The sequence below is a fragment of the Mustela nivalis genome, assembly GCF_964662115.1.
Source record: "Mustela nivalis genome assembly, chromosome: 18".
In the NCBI taxonomy this organism is placed as follows: Eukaryota; Metazoa; Chordata; class Mammalia; order Carnivora; family Mustelidae; genus Mustela; species Mustela nivalis.
The window spans coordinates 9,584,253-9,602,803 of NC_139037.1; the positions used below are offsets into that span (position 1 = coordinate 9,584,253).

Below are 18,551 nucleotides of genomic sequence, written 5' to 3' on the forward strand. Positions count from 1 at the left end.
AAATTAAAGCAAAGCCAATAATATAGGCGTGAGATGAGCAGGGAGAGAGCAAGTGATACAATACACAGCTGGAGTAGGTAGGCAGGAGCAGAATACAGGGTTTATATGCTCCATTAGTCTTTCTTGTAAAACCAATGGGAAGTCATCATGATGTCTCAAAGAAAATATGATCATATTTAAATGCTGAAAAAATAACTCTGGCTGTAGGGGAAAATGGTACCGAGCAGTGGTTACCAGACAGATGTTTTGCAGAAATCGACAATGCTTTCAATAAGTTGATATCAGTAGAGATATGAAAAACTAGCTTTGACAGATATTCAGGAGGTAAAATTCGTGGAGTTTGGTGACATATTGGATGTAGGAGTATCTTAATTTGAGTTTACTAGAAACTCTAAGATGAAGACTCAAGTAATTTGTTGGAATACAGGACACATCGGTAGGGGATGCCTAAGAAAAAGAAGGCAGCCACTAAAAAGTGAGGTATTAAGCGAGCTCCCATAGTGGATGACTGGAATGTAGTTCATTCTCAGAGTCAATGAAGAATCACACCTCACAATTATCCCACCTAAGGGGTGAAGAAGCTGGACTATTGATATACCCAATTCTTCTAGTCATTGACTGGGGATTGATATGGGACCCATTAATTTTCAGGCACTTCCAACCCGTCTGCTATAGATTTATACAAATCTTCGGGAAGAGAGATGTAAGAATTGGCTATTGGAAGTGGTCTGGAGCTCATTGCGATGGGGACCTGGAGATAGGGTGACTATGTCTGCTAGGGAGTAAGGGCAAGGACAGTGTCGAGGATAACTCAGATTTCCAAGCTATTGAGATAGAAAACACTGGAAGGTGTTGCCCACCAGACACTGCCATGCCCTGGGAATGCCAACAAGGTAAAGTCATCACTGCCTTCATGAACCTTACAGTCTAGTAGTACTAACTAGTTAGCAACCACTCACTAGAATTTACAGTCTAGTTAGTGAGAACACCCAAGGATGTTCTCCAGAGAGCAGGCAGACAGGCTCTGGTGCTGCCTGTCCTAATCCCAAGGGAAATACTGAACCAATAATGCTGATTAAAAGTCTGGGCTGTGTGCCAGTCCCTGGACAGTCAACAGTGGACTGTTTCCATGTTAATCCTTAGGCAGAGGGGAGACCTATTCCTCAAGGTTGTGGGGGGAAGTGTTCAGAACCAGGGTATATTCATATCCTAGGGCTAGTGTAACAAATTGCCCATGAACTTGCTGGCCTTCAGCAACAGAAATTTATTCTCTTGCAGTCCTTGAGGCCCAAGGTGTCGACAGGGTCACGTTTCCCCTGAAGACTCTAGGAAAGACACCTTCCTTGTCTCTTCCTGATTCTGGTGGCTCCTGGTGTTCCTGGGCCTGTGGCTGTGTCCCTCCAACCTCTGCTTCATCTTCACGTGGCTCCTCCCCTGTGTCTCTGGGTATGTCTCAGATCTCCCTCTCCATGCACTGATAAGGCCTACCTTCACAAATGGCCCATATATAAGGCCGTTTCATCCAGGATGATCTCATCTCAAGATCCTTAATCACATCTGCAAAGACCCTCTTTCCAAATAAAGTCACATTCACAGGCACTGTGGATTAGGATCTGGACATATCTTTTGGGGTCACTATTCAATTCGCTACAGGGGGCGAAGATAGATTGATAAATGTTTATAAGAGGTTAGGAGCTCTAGCAAAACTATTTCCAGTATATCATTGGGTTCAATATTAGGCCATTTAGATTTATGGTCAGAAAAAAAATATGCAGGCAACTTCTCAGAATGCTTTATAGGCTCCGTGGGATATAGCAGATTTAGAAGAAAATCCCAGGCTGGTAGAAGGAGAGGAAATGAACCCAGAGAGGCACCCATTCACAAATTAATAAAGAAACGCAAGTGAATTAAGAAAGTAGAGCAAAATAACCAGAAAGCTTTGGTTTCACATGAGAAAGAACTGGAAAAAAGAAGGGGGAAAAGGGAAACAGAAATGCATTGACAACCTGATGAAGTACGGAATAAAGGCTTGACAATATAAAATGAAAAATGAGGAAAGTTATCGTCAAGGAAATATCAAACCAAGGCTATACCTATAAAATAAAAATTTATGGACTTGAATATGAACCCTTTAAAAAGGATCTTTAAATTGCTTCAGGAAATATTTCTTCTCCTTCCACTTGTTTCTGCTAGACTCTGACAGGACGGCCACTGCCTAGATTAAAGACACATTGCCACCAATTATTGGCTAACTAACCTTTCAGCTCTGACTTTTGGGGCTCACTCATCACTATGCATACGGCCCCCAGTGGTTCCTGAGCAAGTATTATGTTCTGGCCCTGTTCAAATTCTTTGGAAAATCTAATAGACGTGACTCAATTCCTTAAGTAGACCACACAAGTCAGAGATTACTGGCCACCCAATGAGATATTGCCTTTGGGTTGGCCATTGATCCCTGCTTCATTTAGTCCAGGGGACATCAGCCTGAGCGGTCTCTTGGCATGCCCAGCTGTCCCTTTCTGGGTCATGGCCGGAATAAACACAAAGATACAGACATATTAAACAGATAGGCAAAGTGGTGGAACGAAGCTGTGTCCACACTGTGGTGTAGCATGGGTGATTGAATGGCGGGCACACAGGAACAGACACTTAAAATCTGAGTGCTGGTCCACAATGGGAAGGTGCAGGGAGGAGCAGAGTGGTGATGGGGAGGCAGTCAAGAATTCTGAGTGCAGGATCACACAGACCCCATTAGCAGCCCAAGTACACCCCGTCGAAGACAGCTGGACTGAGTGATGATCACTCTAGTGATGGTATCGAAACCTTGTGCTATTCTCAGATGAGAAACCAACTGGAAACAAGAATAAGACTTCAGTGCTGTTTAATTATCTTGTCCGAGGGGTGAAGGAAGGTTTCCCCATCTCGGTTCTTTGACTGGAAAGCGGGCAGCACAAACAGAGTTGTTAAATTAGCAAGTATGCCAGCACTTGCATTTATTAATTGGTCGGTTCCATTTTAATTAAAATCATCCTAGCTAATTAGTCATTTCACCGTGTGCAGCGTCAGCTGTGCAAGCTGGAGGACATGACGGAAGCAAAAACAAACACTGCTCTCTCTCCGATTTATTAAGTTTGTATTGTATTTCCCTCCCATGCAGGGAATCAAGGGAAACATAACTTAACCTTCTGTTCTTGCCTCTGTCCTTATGAAGCAAGCCTTGCCTTGGAGTCAGTGGGTAATCGTAAAGACTATAGGCTCCAAAAAATTCATACATGTGGGTTAGGATATTGACTCTTCCATTTACGAACCGTGTGACCAGGGGCAAATATTTAACTTCTCTGGTCCTCAATTTTTCTCTCTAAAAATGGGAATAAGAATAATGCTCACCACAGAGATCTGGTGTCAGGGTTAAAGGTGTCGTCAGAGTAAAGGGCCAGGTGTAGCACAGGTGCTTAACCAGTGTTAGTCCTTCTTATCACCACCACTATGCCGTTGCTTGGGTAGCATCTCCTTATCCAGCAGGGCTCAGCTCTGCCACCACCTCTTCTGAGGTGGTCCCCTGAGTCCTACATCCGAGTCAGGTGTCCCACCTCTCTGGGTCTCCATGTTTATTCCTATCCCGATACTGTATTTGACTCTCCAGTCTGCATGTGTGGCACACACCTCATTGGTGAGCGATCGTGGTTATTTTAAAAGATTCAAACAAACACAAGGGGTGCCTGGGTGGATCAGTGGGTTAAAGCCTCTGCCTTCGGCTCAGGTCATGATCCCAGGGTCCTGGGATTGAGTCCCGCATTGGGCTCTCTGCTCAGCGGGGAACCTGCTTCCTCCTCTTTTTCTCTCTCTCTCTCTGCCTGCCTCTCTGCCTACTTGTGATCTCTGTATGTCAAATAAATAAATAAAATCTTTAAAAAAAAAAGATTCAAATAAACACAGTATTTTTCTAGGATATGGTGTATCTTCAAATGGCTACCAAGTTAGTAGGACATAAACACTTACTAAATTATGTTGGATGTAACAATGTAACAAACCAAATGAGTCAGGTTTTCTTTTGGCCTACATGCACCTGGAAAAAATTACCGAGATGTCAAGGATGCTCACTGTGAACCGAGAAAGTTCGGGAACATCTGGCATAAAGAAATGATGATGTGCCAAGCCAGAGAAATGACAGTACTTGAGATTATTGTTATACTGTAACCTGGTAGTTATAATCATGCCATAATTACTAGCTGACCGGTAACCGAGCCAGTTTCTACTTCCCAGGCATTGCTCTGAGCACTTAGTTGAGCTTTCAGTCAAGGCGTCACATGTATTCACTCCTTTAATCCCTTCAAAAGGCCTAAAACAAAATGTTTTTTCTCCCACTGACGGAAGAGGAAACTGAGGCCTGTAGAGAATGAGTCACTTGCTAATGGGTCACCGAACGGGCCGATGCCGGAGCTGGGATTCAGATGTGGGCACCCTGAGTCTCGGACTCACTGCTCTCAACCACCTGCTTACCGAGGGGGCAGGGAAGCCAAGAAGGAGACTGAGCAGAGCTGTCTGGATGGCACAATCTACAGAATTTAGGGACTGGAGACAGTAAATGTTTTGGAATGTTCGCCTAGCCCACTTTCTTCAGAAATGCTCCTCCCCACACCCTGATGACTCTCAGGACTTGGAGTTGAGGGCGTTTGTGGTCCCAACCCCCACCCTTGACCATGTCCACAAGTTACAGGAAACCTGCCCGGTGACCCAAGCTAGGCTAAATGGAGCTTCCTCCAGGGGCCAGGAGACTGACACACTGAGCTGCATGCCTGTATCAGTCAGCCCAGATGTTGGTTCTTGCCCCAATAATGGCAGGAGCTTTTGAGGTTACTAGCTGGGGCGCTCCTTCGCCACTGCTATGCTTCTTGAAGCTGATTTGTTCAGTGGTTTTGCAGATTCCCTGAGATCTTTGCCCTGCCAGTAACCTTTCATTTGAGCCAGATTTGCTAGATTTCTGTTCTTTTTAACCGAAGGATGTTTAACTAGAACCCTGAACACAGATGTCCTAAAATACAGGGAATACACTGAAAAAGAAAAAAAAAAAAAAGGCAAGGGGAGGCAATACCTCCATTGCTAAATGCTTAGCCCCCTGAATTGGGTGTCATTCTGATTGTAGACTTGAGCTAGGCCAACACCTCTTAGAAACCAGGCTGATCTGAGGAGTTCACAAAAACAAACAGTTCGGGAAGGCCGCTTTCTGCACTGCCAGAGGGTCAACAACCTACCAGGCAATTACACTGCTGTCAGATTGTAAATACACATTTGCAAATGCCTCTATAATTGCTCGGAAACAGTTTAGGCCTATTCATGCAGGGCCGGTTACTGAATGTTAATGGAGATGCTTACCCAACATCTGCTTTCAAGGTTGGAGCCAGATTTGTGCCATTTCCCTGCTTATGGGTATAAAGCAGCCGATCGGTCATTTTCCTCTGCCAGCACTCAGGAAAGAAAAACTCTGAAGCCATGGGCAGTTGCCAGGCTGATCTATGGGTTTGGTGCAGCCATCACATTTTCAACTAGACCAGGACCTTCCTAAAACAGGTTCGGCTTTCTGAAACTCTTGCAGTAGTCGGTAAGATAGGATAATTGCTGTCACGGACTTCAGGTTATGTGGCTTTATGCACTCGTCTCCCTGACCTCATGCAGGATGGTTAACAGTACAGTTAAATGAAGAAATTCCTGCTGACTTGAAGGTACGAGATACGGGAAGGCCCACCTAAGAAACGGTGGGTCTCCAGGGAGGCAGTGCAGAATGTCTGTCTTTCTGACTTTTCATCTGGGGCTTGTGCTCGAAACCAGTGTTTTTCATCCTCTGAAGACAGAGAACATTATCTCTCCCGACTAGTGGGCATATGGGTCTCTGAAATTCCTTCAGTCCAGTTGCTCTGGATGACGACTGCTAAACCCATCAACACCCACGGGCATCTTGTACATGTCACAGAACCCATATGAGAAAGGTCACATTATCCCAAATTCTAACTGCTGGCAACACTTCAAGTTTGGGTGAACATCCATCGAACCTTTTTCAAGTGTTAGGGGCTATCAGGGTTATGGTCTATCAGGGTTAGAGTTAGCTCTGTTGGCAGAAACAACAGAATTTTATTCTTCTCTCACACAACAGGCCCAAGTGAACAGCACCTAGGGTGACAGGTTTCTTTACTCTGAAGAGGCATTTAGAGATCCAAACTCCCACCCTCTTTGGGCTTTGCCATCCCCCCAGGCTTTGTCCTCCTTTGTGTGGTCAAGGCTAGGCCGCTCGTAAATCTATGTTGAAGCTTCCCGAAAGGGTCCAAGGAAGCTGGCTTCTCTCTCCCAATTGGAGATGACTGCAGGGTCAACTTTCACTCACATCCCATTGGCCCAGATCAAGTCCCAGAGCTCACATTTAACTGTAAGGAATCCTGGGTAATGCCATTTCTCCTGGGGAGAGAGAAGCTTTGCTCTGACTCTACTGCCAGGGAGGAAAATGTGGATAGCTTCTGATGGCTGGCCAGAAGTTTCTAGGCATGTGGAACAACAGACAGAAAGGTATTACCTCCCATGAATAAAATAAATGCCACATGGTCATATATTCAACAAATATCTATTAAGTGCCTACTATGTGCCAGATACATGTGTAGAAAAGAAATATTAACATACTGTGTTGTGAAATTATGCAACACCATGGATACATTTTTCCACTTTTGCAAAACCTTTTGCTCTCTTAGGTATTACAGGGCAAGTGGGAAAAAAGCAAGGTCTTTCCCCTTCGTGCCACAGGAGAAATTGTTGCACCTGTCAGTTTCCAGCAGCTCCTATGATTGTTGTTCTTGTGGATAAGCACACACAAACTCCTCTCAGTTATTCGGATGGTGGTCTCCTAAATCATAACTTATTCGTAGCATGCTTCTTTAGTTTCAGGAAGATCTCTTCAGAGGATGAAATTAGATCATTGAGATTAAACTCCATTTCAAAGATGGGTTTTTCCCCAAAAATAATCAAGGCAAGGAACAGGGCAAATTTTGCAGTGATCCCGTTGATTTGGTAAGTGACACCATCTTCGGGGTTTGTGTACTCAAAGCAATGAATAAGAATGTGATGACCACAGCGTGTCAGGTAGTTCTGGTGGTAGACGTGTGGATGCAGGAAATAGTCCAGAGGCACCAGGAACACACTCTTAACTTCGTCGGGATTAGGCTGGGCCTGGAAGTGCTGGTCTAGAAATCCTACAACTGGGGTTATCAGTGTATCGCTCTAAAAGCAGAAAACAAAATACACAAATTAAGAAAACAGTCCAAAGCAGTCAGTGATACAAGGTGGGGAGGAAAGGAGGGAGAATTGCTCCAGACATGACCAGTCAGATCCCCTGTGGAATGGGGGTAGTCTCACCCTTCCTGAGGCAGGATCTGTGAGAGGACTCTGGAAGTGTATTTTTGTGAACATACTGGTATCATCTTTTGGAAGAGCAATCTGGCAATGTTATAAAAATGTGGTCCCTTTGACCTAGCAATTGCATTTGTATAAGTTTATTGGTATGATAAATTCCTACCAGTGAGAAAAGATACAAGACCAAAGCATTTCTTTAAAGATTTTATTTATTTCTCTGACAGGGAGAGCGTGAGCACACAAGCATGGGGAGCAGCAGAGGGAGAGGGGGAAGCAGGCTGTCCTCTAAGCAGGGAGCCCAACACGGGACCCTGGGATCATGACCTGAGCCCGAAAGGCACACGCTTAACTGAGCTACCCAGGTGCCCCTGGACTGAAGCATTATTTGCAACAGCCCCAAAGTCTAAAGTTAGCACTCCTCCACTGATGGGCATTCAGGGTAGGTCAATTAATAGTGTAGCTGTATAATGGGATACTCTGCAGCCCTCAAAATGAACGTGAGACACCTTTCCCTGTCAGTACAGACAAGGATGTACCACCTTATCAACAGAAAAGTGACATATTAACTATGGCATACACCCAATTATGGGAAATTGCATTTATAATTATATATGAACTATTTTACATAACAGATGTTTATGGGGGGGGGCAGGGATTTCTATTTATAACCACAATTGCTTGCAAACGAATGCAGGGTGTTATTAAGTGAAAGACCTGCTGGGAATCTCCAGGGGGAGGCCTGGGGTTTAGTGTAGGAGCTGCATAATAATGAGATAAAAGCTGCATAAGCTTGAAGTGGAAAGGCAGAAGAATCTGGAATTCTGAGGGGGGTGCATACAGAGAGAAAGGGGCAGGGAAAAGCCAGGGCCATACCTTGATGCTGGGACAGGAGAGCAGGATAAACAGGTCTGTGGAAAATTCTCAGGGGAGTGACAGCTGAAGCATATTTAAGAACAGTGATCACTCAGACCATTAACTGAATTAATGGTGAAAGTCCATGTCCAGACCAGGGGTGGAAGACGGGAGCATAGACTTCAGCCATCCTTTGGGTGGGAAATTTGGGGTCCTAAGTGGCCCCAGGGCAGAAGCGGCATTCCACCAATGGCCATCACCACCTGGCCCTGGGCGAATGCTCAGCCTCCTGGGCCACAGGGCTCCCCAGAAGCGGTCTCTGGGAGATGGGAAACACTCGGATGCAAGTGATTTATTAAGGAAGTGCTCTCAGGACAAAGCAGGAGGTCGGGAGGGAGGCAGGTGAGGGCTCTGCGGGGCATCTGGGGTAAAGTACACCACAGAGCTGGGCTGTCATGCCCCTTAGCACAGCCACTGGTGGAGGACTGTCTGGCCAAGTGCATGGCCAAGGACTCCAGGCCTCCCGTGAGCAGGGAAGGGTGGAAAGCTGCAGGTGTGAGTTTTCAGAAACATAATTAAGAATATGAAAGGGACATTCTGGACAGAACGCGCAGTGTTGGCTCCGCATGCAGTTTGTGGCTGCTGTCACCATGAAGTGACCACAGCCTCTGGAGCGCTGGTCTAGGACCCAGCACCCTCTCCCTGCTTCTGCACGACAGCATGACCCTGAAGGAGCTTTAACAGTGGAAATCAGAGACCTGTGCAACCTGCTCAAGGTCAGGGCCAGCTAGTATTTGGCAGAAACCGGGATTCACGCTCTAGAGCACAGTGCTTACGGGCTCTGAAGACACAAACATCGCCACATTTCAAAGAGATGACACACCAGCCTCGCACATGGCTTACATGCTGCTGTGGAGAGCTCTCAGCTGAGGGCTTCCCAAGGGCTGAGCTGGGAGCACAAATTCATCCTCACTCTATGGGCCAAACTGCTAGGCACGGGTGTGGACAAGCAACTTCGCGTGGCCAGTGCTGGCCCTTGGCCTCGCCTGTCAGAGTCCGAGGAAGTAACTGGTGGGGGGAAAAAAATCAAAGCCACAAAGGGAGAGAATGGTTTGAGACTGAATGTTTCAGAAGGGAAGTCAGGCACGTTTAGCATGGTTCAAGTTTAGAGATGTCAGAGAGGCTTTAGAAATCTGCGGATGAAAAGCATGTCTGGACACACTGTTCCCAAAATACAGGTGTCTGTCTTGGAAGGAAAAAGAATGCGGGGTGCTTGGCAGACATTGTGGGACCAAGGAAAGACCGAATTTCAGCCACTTGCTCAGTTGGGATCCCGTGGAGACTGGCTGCTGCTGCGGCCCCAGAGACGAGGCACATGCTTTTAGCAACATTCCCAGGAAAGGACACACCACTGAAAGGCACCAATATGTTTACAGGAATCGAAGCTTCAGAGGGGGCCAAGTGAATAAGAATGAATGGAAACGTATGGGCCACACACAGAGAAGGAGGAGACCAGTCTCCTGAGGCCATTGCAAAGAGCAGTACGTACATGTACAGCAAAGGGACGCCGGGGGTGGGCTTGGAGGCCCACCGCCTGCTAATCTGCAGGGCTAGCACAGGTGGCAAACAGCCAGCAGCCCCACCTCAAGCTCTGACACCCAAAAACCTCTGCGGACATCGCCATGTTCCCCGGGGGACAAAATCAGCACGAATTAAAAACCACTGGATTAGGTTCTGCTTTTAAGTAGTCTAATCAATTACACTTTTGTAATTTTTTCTTGCACTAGATTTTTTAGTACATTTTGCACTACATTTAGAAGATCTGCAAGGTTCGAAGAACAAACCCACCCTCGCCAGCACTTCCAAACACAGGATACCACTCTTGAAAGCCTTTGTTCATTCTAACTTCTCGATAATGTGACTGGCATTATCATATCAAGAGGAGGGCATTTTAGAAAGCTCCTGCGAAGCCTCTGGCCCACCGAGATCTGAAGACCAGACATTCTCCCGTGGAGACTATTGTATTCTGCCCCTCCCAGGCAGGACTCAGTAGTCCCGGGTGCTTTGGAAATGGAGTTACTCTCACCGTGGGAACTTTCTACCCTGAGGGTTCAATTTGTTGACAGAGTTTTAAAATAAATCCTCCCAAATAGGCCAGGGGATTTGCAGAAGCTGAGCAGAGGGGTTCCCATTAGAAAACATAGTTGCCTCAGAAGTGACGGATACATTTCTTGGCCTAATCCCACGTCTTCTCTCATTTAGGAAGCATTTATTTGAGAGGCCATTAGTTTCTTCCAAACGAAATCTCCCTTGAGTGGTGACCTTTCTGTTTTGAAAACGGACCTATTAAGATGGAGGCTGAGCATCACCGACCATGACAACACTGTGCCCCCGAGACCGGGAGGCAAATGAAACATCAGGGATGGTGAGACCCACTGGTTTTCGAACTGTTATGTGTCAGTGCGACACTCCTCTGGAAAGGAAAATGCACCTGAAAGTCCAATGTATAAAACATACAGTCACTCCCTACTTCCAATATGTGATTAGAGCACTGCCCTCCGTGGTGTTATTCTCCCAAACTCAAAACCCTAGCGTGACCATGAGGAAAACATCAAATAAATCCAAATGGAGAGGCATTCTACAATATACGTGACCAGAGCACCTCAGAAGTATCAACGTCATGAGAGTAAGGAAAGTTTAAGAAACTGTCACAGACCAGAGACTAAGGAGATGTGACAACCACATACAATATGGTATCCTTGATGTGATCCAGGACAGAAAGGAAGACATTAGTAGAAAAATTAGTAAAAGGCAAATCAAGTGTGGAGTTTAGGTAACAGCAGTGTACTAACACTGGTTTCTTAGTTGTGACAAGTAGACACCAGTGGCGGGAGATGTTAATGATAGGAAGAAATGGGTTTGGGTATATGAGAAGTCTCCGTAGTATCTTTCCAACTTTCTGTAGATCTTTACCTATTCAAATATTGCAAGTTTATATTAAAAATTTTAAACCAATAAAATAATGCTGTTATCCAAGCACAAATTGACAACATTTACTCCTTCTAAAGTCAATTAATGCCAGTCATAAGCTCATGTGAAATAAGATCTGGATATCATATCAGCCCCAGAATTCATTTTGTTGCTTTCATGGTTTATTTGTTTGTTTTTCATGTATACAATCAAGGAAATCCTGATTCATAGCAAAATGTAGTTACAAACAGTAATAGTTCTTAGATAGCTGCCTAGTGATCTCAGGGTACTGCTCAATTAACATGATATGGAGAAGCTTGATTCCAAAATATGTATAAAAATGAGTACTCAGGACAAAAGTAAGGCACTGGTGGCCTCCAAGAGGCTAAAATTTGGAACACAGCATGCTCAAGTATGTGCTATTTTTTTCAAATGAGTTCTCAAAAGAAATGTATATTGGCAAAAAAACAAATGTCAACTGAATCTTAAAGAATTCTGAAGCATCTGTGGGGTTCTACAGAATCCAGTTTGAAAACTACTGATGGAGTTTAGTCCTTTCATTTCTGGAGGGGGTAAGAGGGGCCCAGACGGGCAAAGGGGCTTGCTTGCTCAAGGCCACTTAGCTCACAAGGAGCAAAACCCACATAAGAGCGAGGCAAAACCCACATAAGAGCAAGCACTTAGCTCACAAGGAGCAAAACCCACATAAGAGCAAGCACTATCTTGCTTGGCCACACGTGGAATGCTAATGATCACGGGTCCACTGGGTGGCCATGAGAGCGGAAGCAAGCCAGGTCCACTCCAGCACTTACGTCAAGCAGATATGGCACCAGGCAGCAGACAGTCTCCACTTGATGAGGATGTAGCCCTACTTCCTCCTGGGCTTCCCGGAGCGCCGTGGCCACATCATCCACATCTGCGGGTTCAGACTTGCCTCCAGGGAAGCAAACTTCTCCAGGTGACCTTCGTAGCTGGGTATCAAAAAGAACAGAGCTTCCATTTGGGATTCCAGTGCTGGTACCACGCCCTCATTCAGTAAGTCGTTACTGAACTTCAATTTTGTGCCACACACCACTCCCACCCTGGTGGTAATAAGAGGCGGGGAGTAAGGCCCCCCCCCCCAATTTTTTACTTGAATCCTTTTAAAAGAGGACTTTTGAGAACTTCCTTCACTTGTAATTTTTCTCTACTTGCCCCTCAAAGATCCCATATGCACAAAAACATATCTACGCTGATGGGAGGGAAAGGCCAAAAGAAAGTAGAATGAAAAGGGCAATGTTATCAGTAGACAGCCTTGACCGAGGGCTTACCCTGCTCTGGACATGCTGCTTCACAAGTTTTTGCACTGAGCCCTCAGAACAGGGCCACATGTTGGTATTTTTTTTTTTTAAGTTTTTTTTTTTTTTTTTTTTTTTAGTTGAAGTGAAATTTACATAATCTAAAATGAACCATTGTATTTATTTTTGATTTTTTAGAGAGGGAGAGAGAAAGTGAGTGGGGATGGGGGTTGGGGGGCAGAGGGAGAAGGAGACTATGAAGCTGACTCTGCTGAGTGCGGAGCCCGGCGTGGGCTCGATCTCAGGACCGTGCGATCACCCAGGCTAACGTGGCTCTAGGTTCCAGAGCTGGCGGGAGAGCCCACAAGGAAGCAGAAGAGTGAGGACAGGTGCCCCTTCCCCATTTACTGGGAGGAAACCCGTGAACCCTCCTCGTATGACTTCAGGGAGAGGAGTAGCTCCAGCAACGCTTGGGAAGGAATTTCTTTAGATAGGTGTTGAGATTTAAATACTTTTTTTTTGTTTTTAATGTGATCTTTGCACACCGGAGTTTATGGTCTAAGATGATTCTCACATAATGCATGGGTGAAAAAGAAACCAGGGATCCATTTCGGTCTTGCCTCAGTTGTCTACTTTATTGTTTGTCTGATAGTTCGAAAAATAACACTGACGCCCTTCTCCGCTCTTTGGCAGAGCAGAGAACAGACCAGGTCCCCTGGTTTCCTGTTGGGTTATCTCTTGTTGGAACCTCGATTTTCTTACTTCCTGTGTTTATGTGACTGTTGCCTGACCCAGACCCGGAAGAACCCAAACCCAAAAAACTTCAGCTGATTCCTTGGCTTTCTTTTTCCCCCTCACGGGATACTGTTCACTGATGTTCTGCTTCGAGAGCCACACTCTTATGGCCCATTTTCATTTTTGTACTTGGATAACTTTGAAGTTCCTGGTTCCCCAGCTTTTCCTCAGAAGCCCCTCAACAGCAAAGGAGAAGGACTATATCCAGGGGTATACCCAAGGGAACTCCATTCCCAGCCCAGCATTTCTTTAAAAGTAGAATGGTTTCTCTGAAAACCTCAGGCCTTGCCTGCTAATGGCAATAGTGAGGGCAGTTGAAACTGACCAGAATCCTTGCCGAGTGCTGGGGTGGGTTTAGGTGCTTTCCATCTGTTTCCCTGGGAAATCCTCTCAGTAGCCCTACAAAGCCAGCAGGAGTATTCTGTCCTCCCTCTGCAAGTAAAGAGATCATAGCACAGAGAAGTAACTAGGACAAAGTCACAGAACTGGCGAGGAGAGAGCCTGCATTCAAACACGGACAGCCAGCTTCGGTGCCCAGGCTGTTCATTTCTGTGCTCTAGAATTTCCACATTGAACCTGGGGTGGAAGGCCTAAAGAGTGGCTGTTGGCAGTGGCACTGTACCCTTCATTCCTGCCATCAGGGACATCTGGGGAAATCTGTGGTTGTCACAAAGGGGTGTGGGTGTCTGTATTATTGCCCCTAGTGCCTATAGCCCATGGATGATCTTAAACATTGCACAATGCACAGATTAGCTCCCTCGGCAAAGAGTCACCCAGCCCAAAGGCCAGTGGCACCAAGATTAAAAAACCCTGGTCTAAAAGTATTTCAAATTACTTGCTAGCTAAATTACTTATCTTTCTAAAACGTCTCCCCCAAAACGCCATGTTACCCTGTGGCTTCTTGGGCCCCTGAACACAATCTTAAAAGTTCACTTGAGAATCCATAGCCCCAAAATGCGTGCAAGTGGCAAAAAATTTTTGTGAGGTTTTCAAATGTTCTGGAACTTGAATGGCAGGAGCCTTTTGGTCACCTACCTTCTCCGACCGGAGGGTGAACAACAGTTGGAGTTTTCCTTCTTTGGCCAACAATGGTAAAAGGACAGAATATTTGTTAGACGACAAGTGAGAATATTTGGTTCCAACATCATGCTTTTTTAAGCGGGCCTTAGCATCATCTATCAAACTTTTTCTAAAATGGAAACAAACCAAACATTTTAGTAACCAGAGTTAGGATAAAAAGCTCCTAGTCCTGCCTATGTTTCTGTTTCACTGTGTGTCTTGGAGCTTACCATTTCTGACTCTCACTAATTTTTTAATAGCACAGCAGAAATGATAAACCCAAATCACATGACTGTTGGCAAGATAAAGTGAGCAAAAAAGTACTAAGAAGACAGTTTAGTACACAAGGGCACTTTGAAACTTAAGTAGAAATTATGGTAAAATACTCTTTCAGTGATGCAAGAGTTCAATGTTGAATTCGTAAGTATATTCAAGTAAGACAGGTTTGGTAAACAAGTCACTGTAAGGTTAGACAACTGTCAGGTAAAAGACTTTTTCTTAACCTGGCCCTTATGTTATCAAACCCTTATGCCTTCAACTGCCTTGTAACAGTGGTTCCCAAACTTTAGTGGCAACAGATTCGCCCAGAGGGCTAGGCCCACCCCAAAACTGTGGCTCAGTACGTTTGGGGTGGGGCCTGGAAGTTAGCATCAAACTCCCAAGCAATGGTGATGCTGATGTTGTGAACCAGGGGAACCCACTTTGAAGACCATTTCTGATAATGTGCAAGTATCTGGATTCATAATAAGCGCACTGGGTGCCCTGAATACATGACGGTGAATGTGTTGGTCCTTTTGACTGGTGTATTTTGTTGCTGGTTTGTGTAGTAGTTTAAATAGAGTTCCCCCAAAATTCATGTCACCCAGAAGACTCAGAATGTGACTGTGTTTGGAAATAGTATCTCCGCAGATGTAGTTATGGATCTTGAGATGAAATCATCCTGGGCTCTAAATGCATCTTCACATCCAACGTGAAGACATGGGCAGAGACAGAGTGATGTTACCCCAAGCTCAGCAACATCAACATCCATCAGAAGCTGCCAACGGGCAGAAAGGGTCAGACATCCAGCCTAAGAACTATGGAAGAATAAATTTCTGTTGTTTTAATCCATCACATCTGTGCTACATTGTTAGGGCAGCCCTAGAAACTAACAGTTCGGTTTTCATTTTTCTGGGGGAAAGGCAGTCTTGCATCATGAGCGAAATCAGAAATTTAAGTCAGGCAGAACTGGTTTTCGAATGCTTAGGAATAACCTCGCCGAGCCTTGCTTTCCTCATCTGTGACACGCTTGGAGCTATTTGTGAGCGTGTGATGACACTGTTCACATACTGTGACTGGCACTCCGCCAGGGCCCGGCGAACAGTAACCACTGCATCAATGGCATTAGATCGCATTAGATGGGCAGTGGTTTGCGGGAGGGGTCCGCTACCCTGTGCCTCTGTCTGTGTGGCGGGTTGCGCCTTTAAAGTGGCTGGGTGACAGCAGTGGATTTCAAAAAAAACGACCAAACATCTAAAAAGAAGCACAGCATGCTGGCACTGGAGCGGATGCCGGGGTGCATCCCATGCGCACCGGCCTGCGTCCAGAAAACCGGCCCGCCAGTTTGCTCCGGGCCGACTGACTGTGACTTTTAAGAGGCCCCCAGAACTGGCCGGAGGGACCAGCAGTAGCAAAAGTCTGCAAAACCGTGCCTGTCCATATTTGGGGCTGGTCCTTGGAAAAGCCACCACGAAAACACGATAGCAGCAGCCGCCCGGTTCTGAGCACGCGCGCATCCAGCGCACTTTGCACGCTTTTCTCCTTCTAGCCTCACGACAGCCCGGCGAGGCGAGGACTCGATCCTGGCCAGGCCCAGAGAGGGTAGCAACTGAGCGACCCAGGGTCACCTCTGCAAGTGGCCACCGGGGCCTTGAACCCGGCCGCCTGGCGCAGGCTTGTGGTTTCTGGGGTCAAACTCCAGAGAAGCTCTGGGCTGGGCAGGGGGGCACGGCCTGCCCGCGGGGAAGGGGCGCGAACTCTGAGGCTGGGTGTGAGCCCGTGGGGCCACAGCTCGGCCGCCCCGGGCCCGCGAGCAGCCCCGTAGGCTAAGCGCCCCGAGCGCAGGCTCTGCAGGTAGGCAGGTGGGCTCGGCAAGAACAGACCCCGGCACCGCGGTCAAGGCTGGGCCAAGCCCTGCTCGGAGCGCCAAGGGCGGGGGAGGCTTTACCTGAGCCGCTCCGGGGATGCACAGAGTCGTGACATCTTCTCGGACAAAGTTTGTTTCCGGACGAAGACGCCTCAGAAGCCCTCAGCTGGGCGGGCATGCGCAGAGCAGCCGCGGCCTGGGGCTAGAGGAGAGGCGGGGCCTAGAAGGTGGGGCCTAGGAGGCAGGAGTTGAGGCGGGGCCTACGACCTTAAGGAAGGGGCGGGGCGGAGGGAGGGGCGGGGAGGGGCGGGGCGGAGGGTGGGGCTTAGGGCGGGGCGGTTTGGGGTTGCCCAAAGCGGTCTCTGCTCAGCAGCTTAATCTTCCTCGGAAGGAGAAGCGAATGAGGAGTTCCAAGGCTGATCGTTGTAAAACGAGGGAAGGGGAAAAAACGCACAAATGCAGTGCCGGTGGTTTGAGAGGATTCTGATACCCGCATTCACTGTCGCTAGGAGGTTAAGTTGGTTCAACTTTTCTGAGCAGCAGTTCACGGAGCGCCTACTATGTGCTAGCATGATGGGGATCCCACAGCGAGCCAAAAGACCAGTGGCGCCTACAGACAAGTGGGAGAGAGAGAGAGGGAGGTGGATCAAACCGTTGCATAGATAAAGCAGAGACCTTGAATCCTTGAAGAGCATATGAGGGAGAAACACTGGTGAACCCGGTCAGAGAGGGCTTATCAGAGAAGGTAGAAATGGGGCGGACCTGGAAATCAGCTGTGCACCAGGTGTGGTACTCGGACCAGAGCGTGAGCATCAATTACCTGGGCGCTGTTAAAAATGTACATTCTGGGAACACCCCCCCCCCCCAGAGCTGCTGGGTCAGAAACTGGGGGTCAGCCTCAGCAGTCTGGGCTGTAAAGGGAGCGTGATCATCAGAGAGCTACTGCAAGGTATGTGGGGAAAGTAAGTAAGGGAAAGAGGCAGGGGAGAGGCTTCCAGGAAGAGAACAAGTCTGTGCAGAGACCCCAGAAGTGGCTAGGAAAGAGTGAGTGGGACGAAGCCTGGTTTGAGCTGACACTTGTAAGACACCAGACGTCGGGGAATTAAAGCCAGGCTGACTGACTTCTCCATCAGGCAGAGGCACAGGAGGTATGACGCCTGGGGCCCACAGGAACTTTTGGGGTCTCTCAAAAAAATAAAATTTATATTCTTTTAAAATCAGAAGGAGAGGGGCACCTGCATGGCTCATAAGCGTCTGCTTTGGGCTCAGGTCCTGGGATGGAGGACCTAGTCGGTCTCCCTGCTCAGCGGGGAATCTGCTTCTCCCTCTCCTTCTGCCCCTGCCCACCTCCTGCCCCCTCTCAAATAAATAAATGAATAATCTTTAAAAGCAGCAGAAGAAAATGAGTATAATGAGAAGCAATATGAAATAATGAATGCAGTCTGGGGTATATCCTTCCGTATACCAGCGGAGTCATAAAATATAATTGTTTTGTTTCATTTTATGGAGGAAGGGGTCCTCAAAAACAAAATTTCCCAGAGCCCCGTGAAAGTCACAGGGTGGTCTTTGATCGTGGGACGGTTGAGCCACAGTTCCTAAGATCTTGAAACCCACTCAGCTCAGCTCAGATGTTCTACTGGCCAGTCCTTGCCGAGGCTGGAAGAACCCAAACTGAAAGCTTGATGGCATCCAATTGACAATGTTGATGGCACTTTCACCCACCTTGGTGACTTAATCTGAGCAACCACATGATGTAGAGTTATTTCCATAGAGCCATTACCATCCTCACTTTCCAGATTAGGCAATACAAACATGTGTTGTATAATGTCACATGGCTATGGTTCAAGGTTAGCTGGTTCTGACCTTTGCATTCTTTTATTTTGACACCACTTCCCAGAGGCAACTGACCTGTGAATTTGTGGCTCTGGTTGTGAGTGAGGAGGTAAATTAAACCTCTCCTCCCATATCCACTGTGTGCTAGACATGGCAGCTGTGGGCTAGCCATGTCTAATATGGGGCCCCGTGACCTCTAAGGCCTCCCAGTCTATGGGGGATGATAATAAACATGAGCCTCAGCTCTC

The 18,551-nt window shown here is 47.0% G+C and overlaps 1 protein-coding gene across 2 annotated transcripts; it reads right to left on the bottom strand.

Moving 5' to 3' along the window:
* Nucleotides 1-6,594: 6,594 nt before the first annotated feature.
* Nucleotides 6,595-16,706, bottom strand: NUDT7 (nudix hydrolase 7). Of its 2 annotated transcripts, none has more exons than XM_082711067.1 (4): nucleotides 16,552-16,706; nucleotides 14,322-14,475; nucleotides 12,027-12,185; nucleotides 6,595-7,260 (listed from the first exon to the last, which is right to left on the bottom strand). In XM_082711067.1, exons 1-4 carry the CDS (start codon nucleotides 16,584-16,586, stop codon nucleotides 6,892-6,894), a joined length of 717 nt encoding a protein of 238 aa, XP_082567193.1. In that variant the 5' UTR covers nucleotides 16,587-16,706; the 3' UTR covers nucleotides 6,595-6,891. The 2 variants fall into 2 exon arrangements, with proteins under 2 accessions (XP_082567193.1, XP_082567194.1); XM_082711068.1 differs by having other exon boundaries at nucleotides 14,322-14,362; nucleotides 16,552-16,692.
* Nucleotides 16,707-18,551: the final 1,845 nt, after the last annotated feature.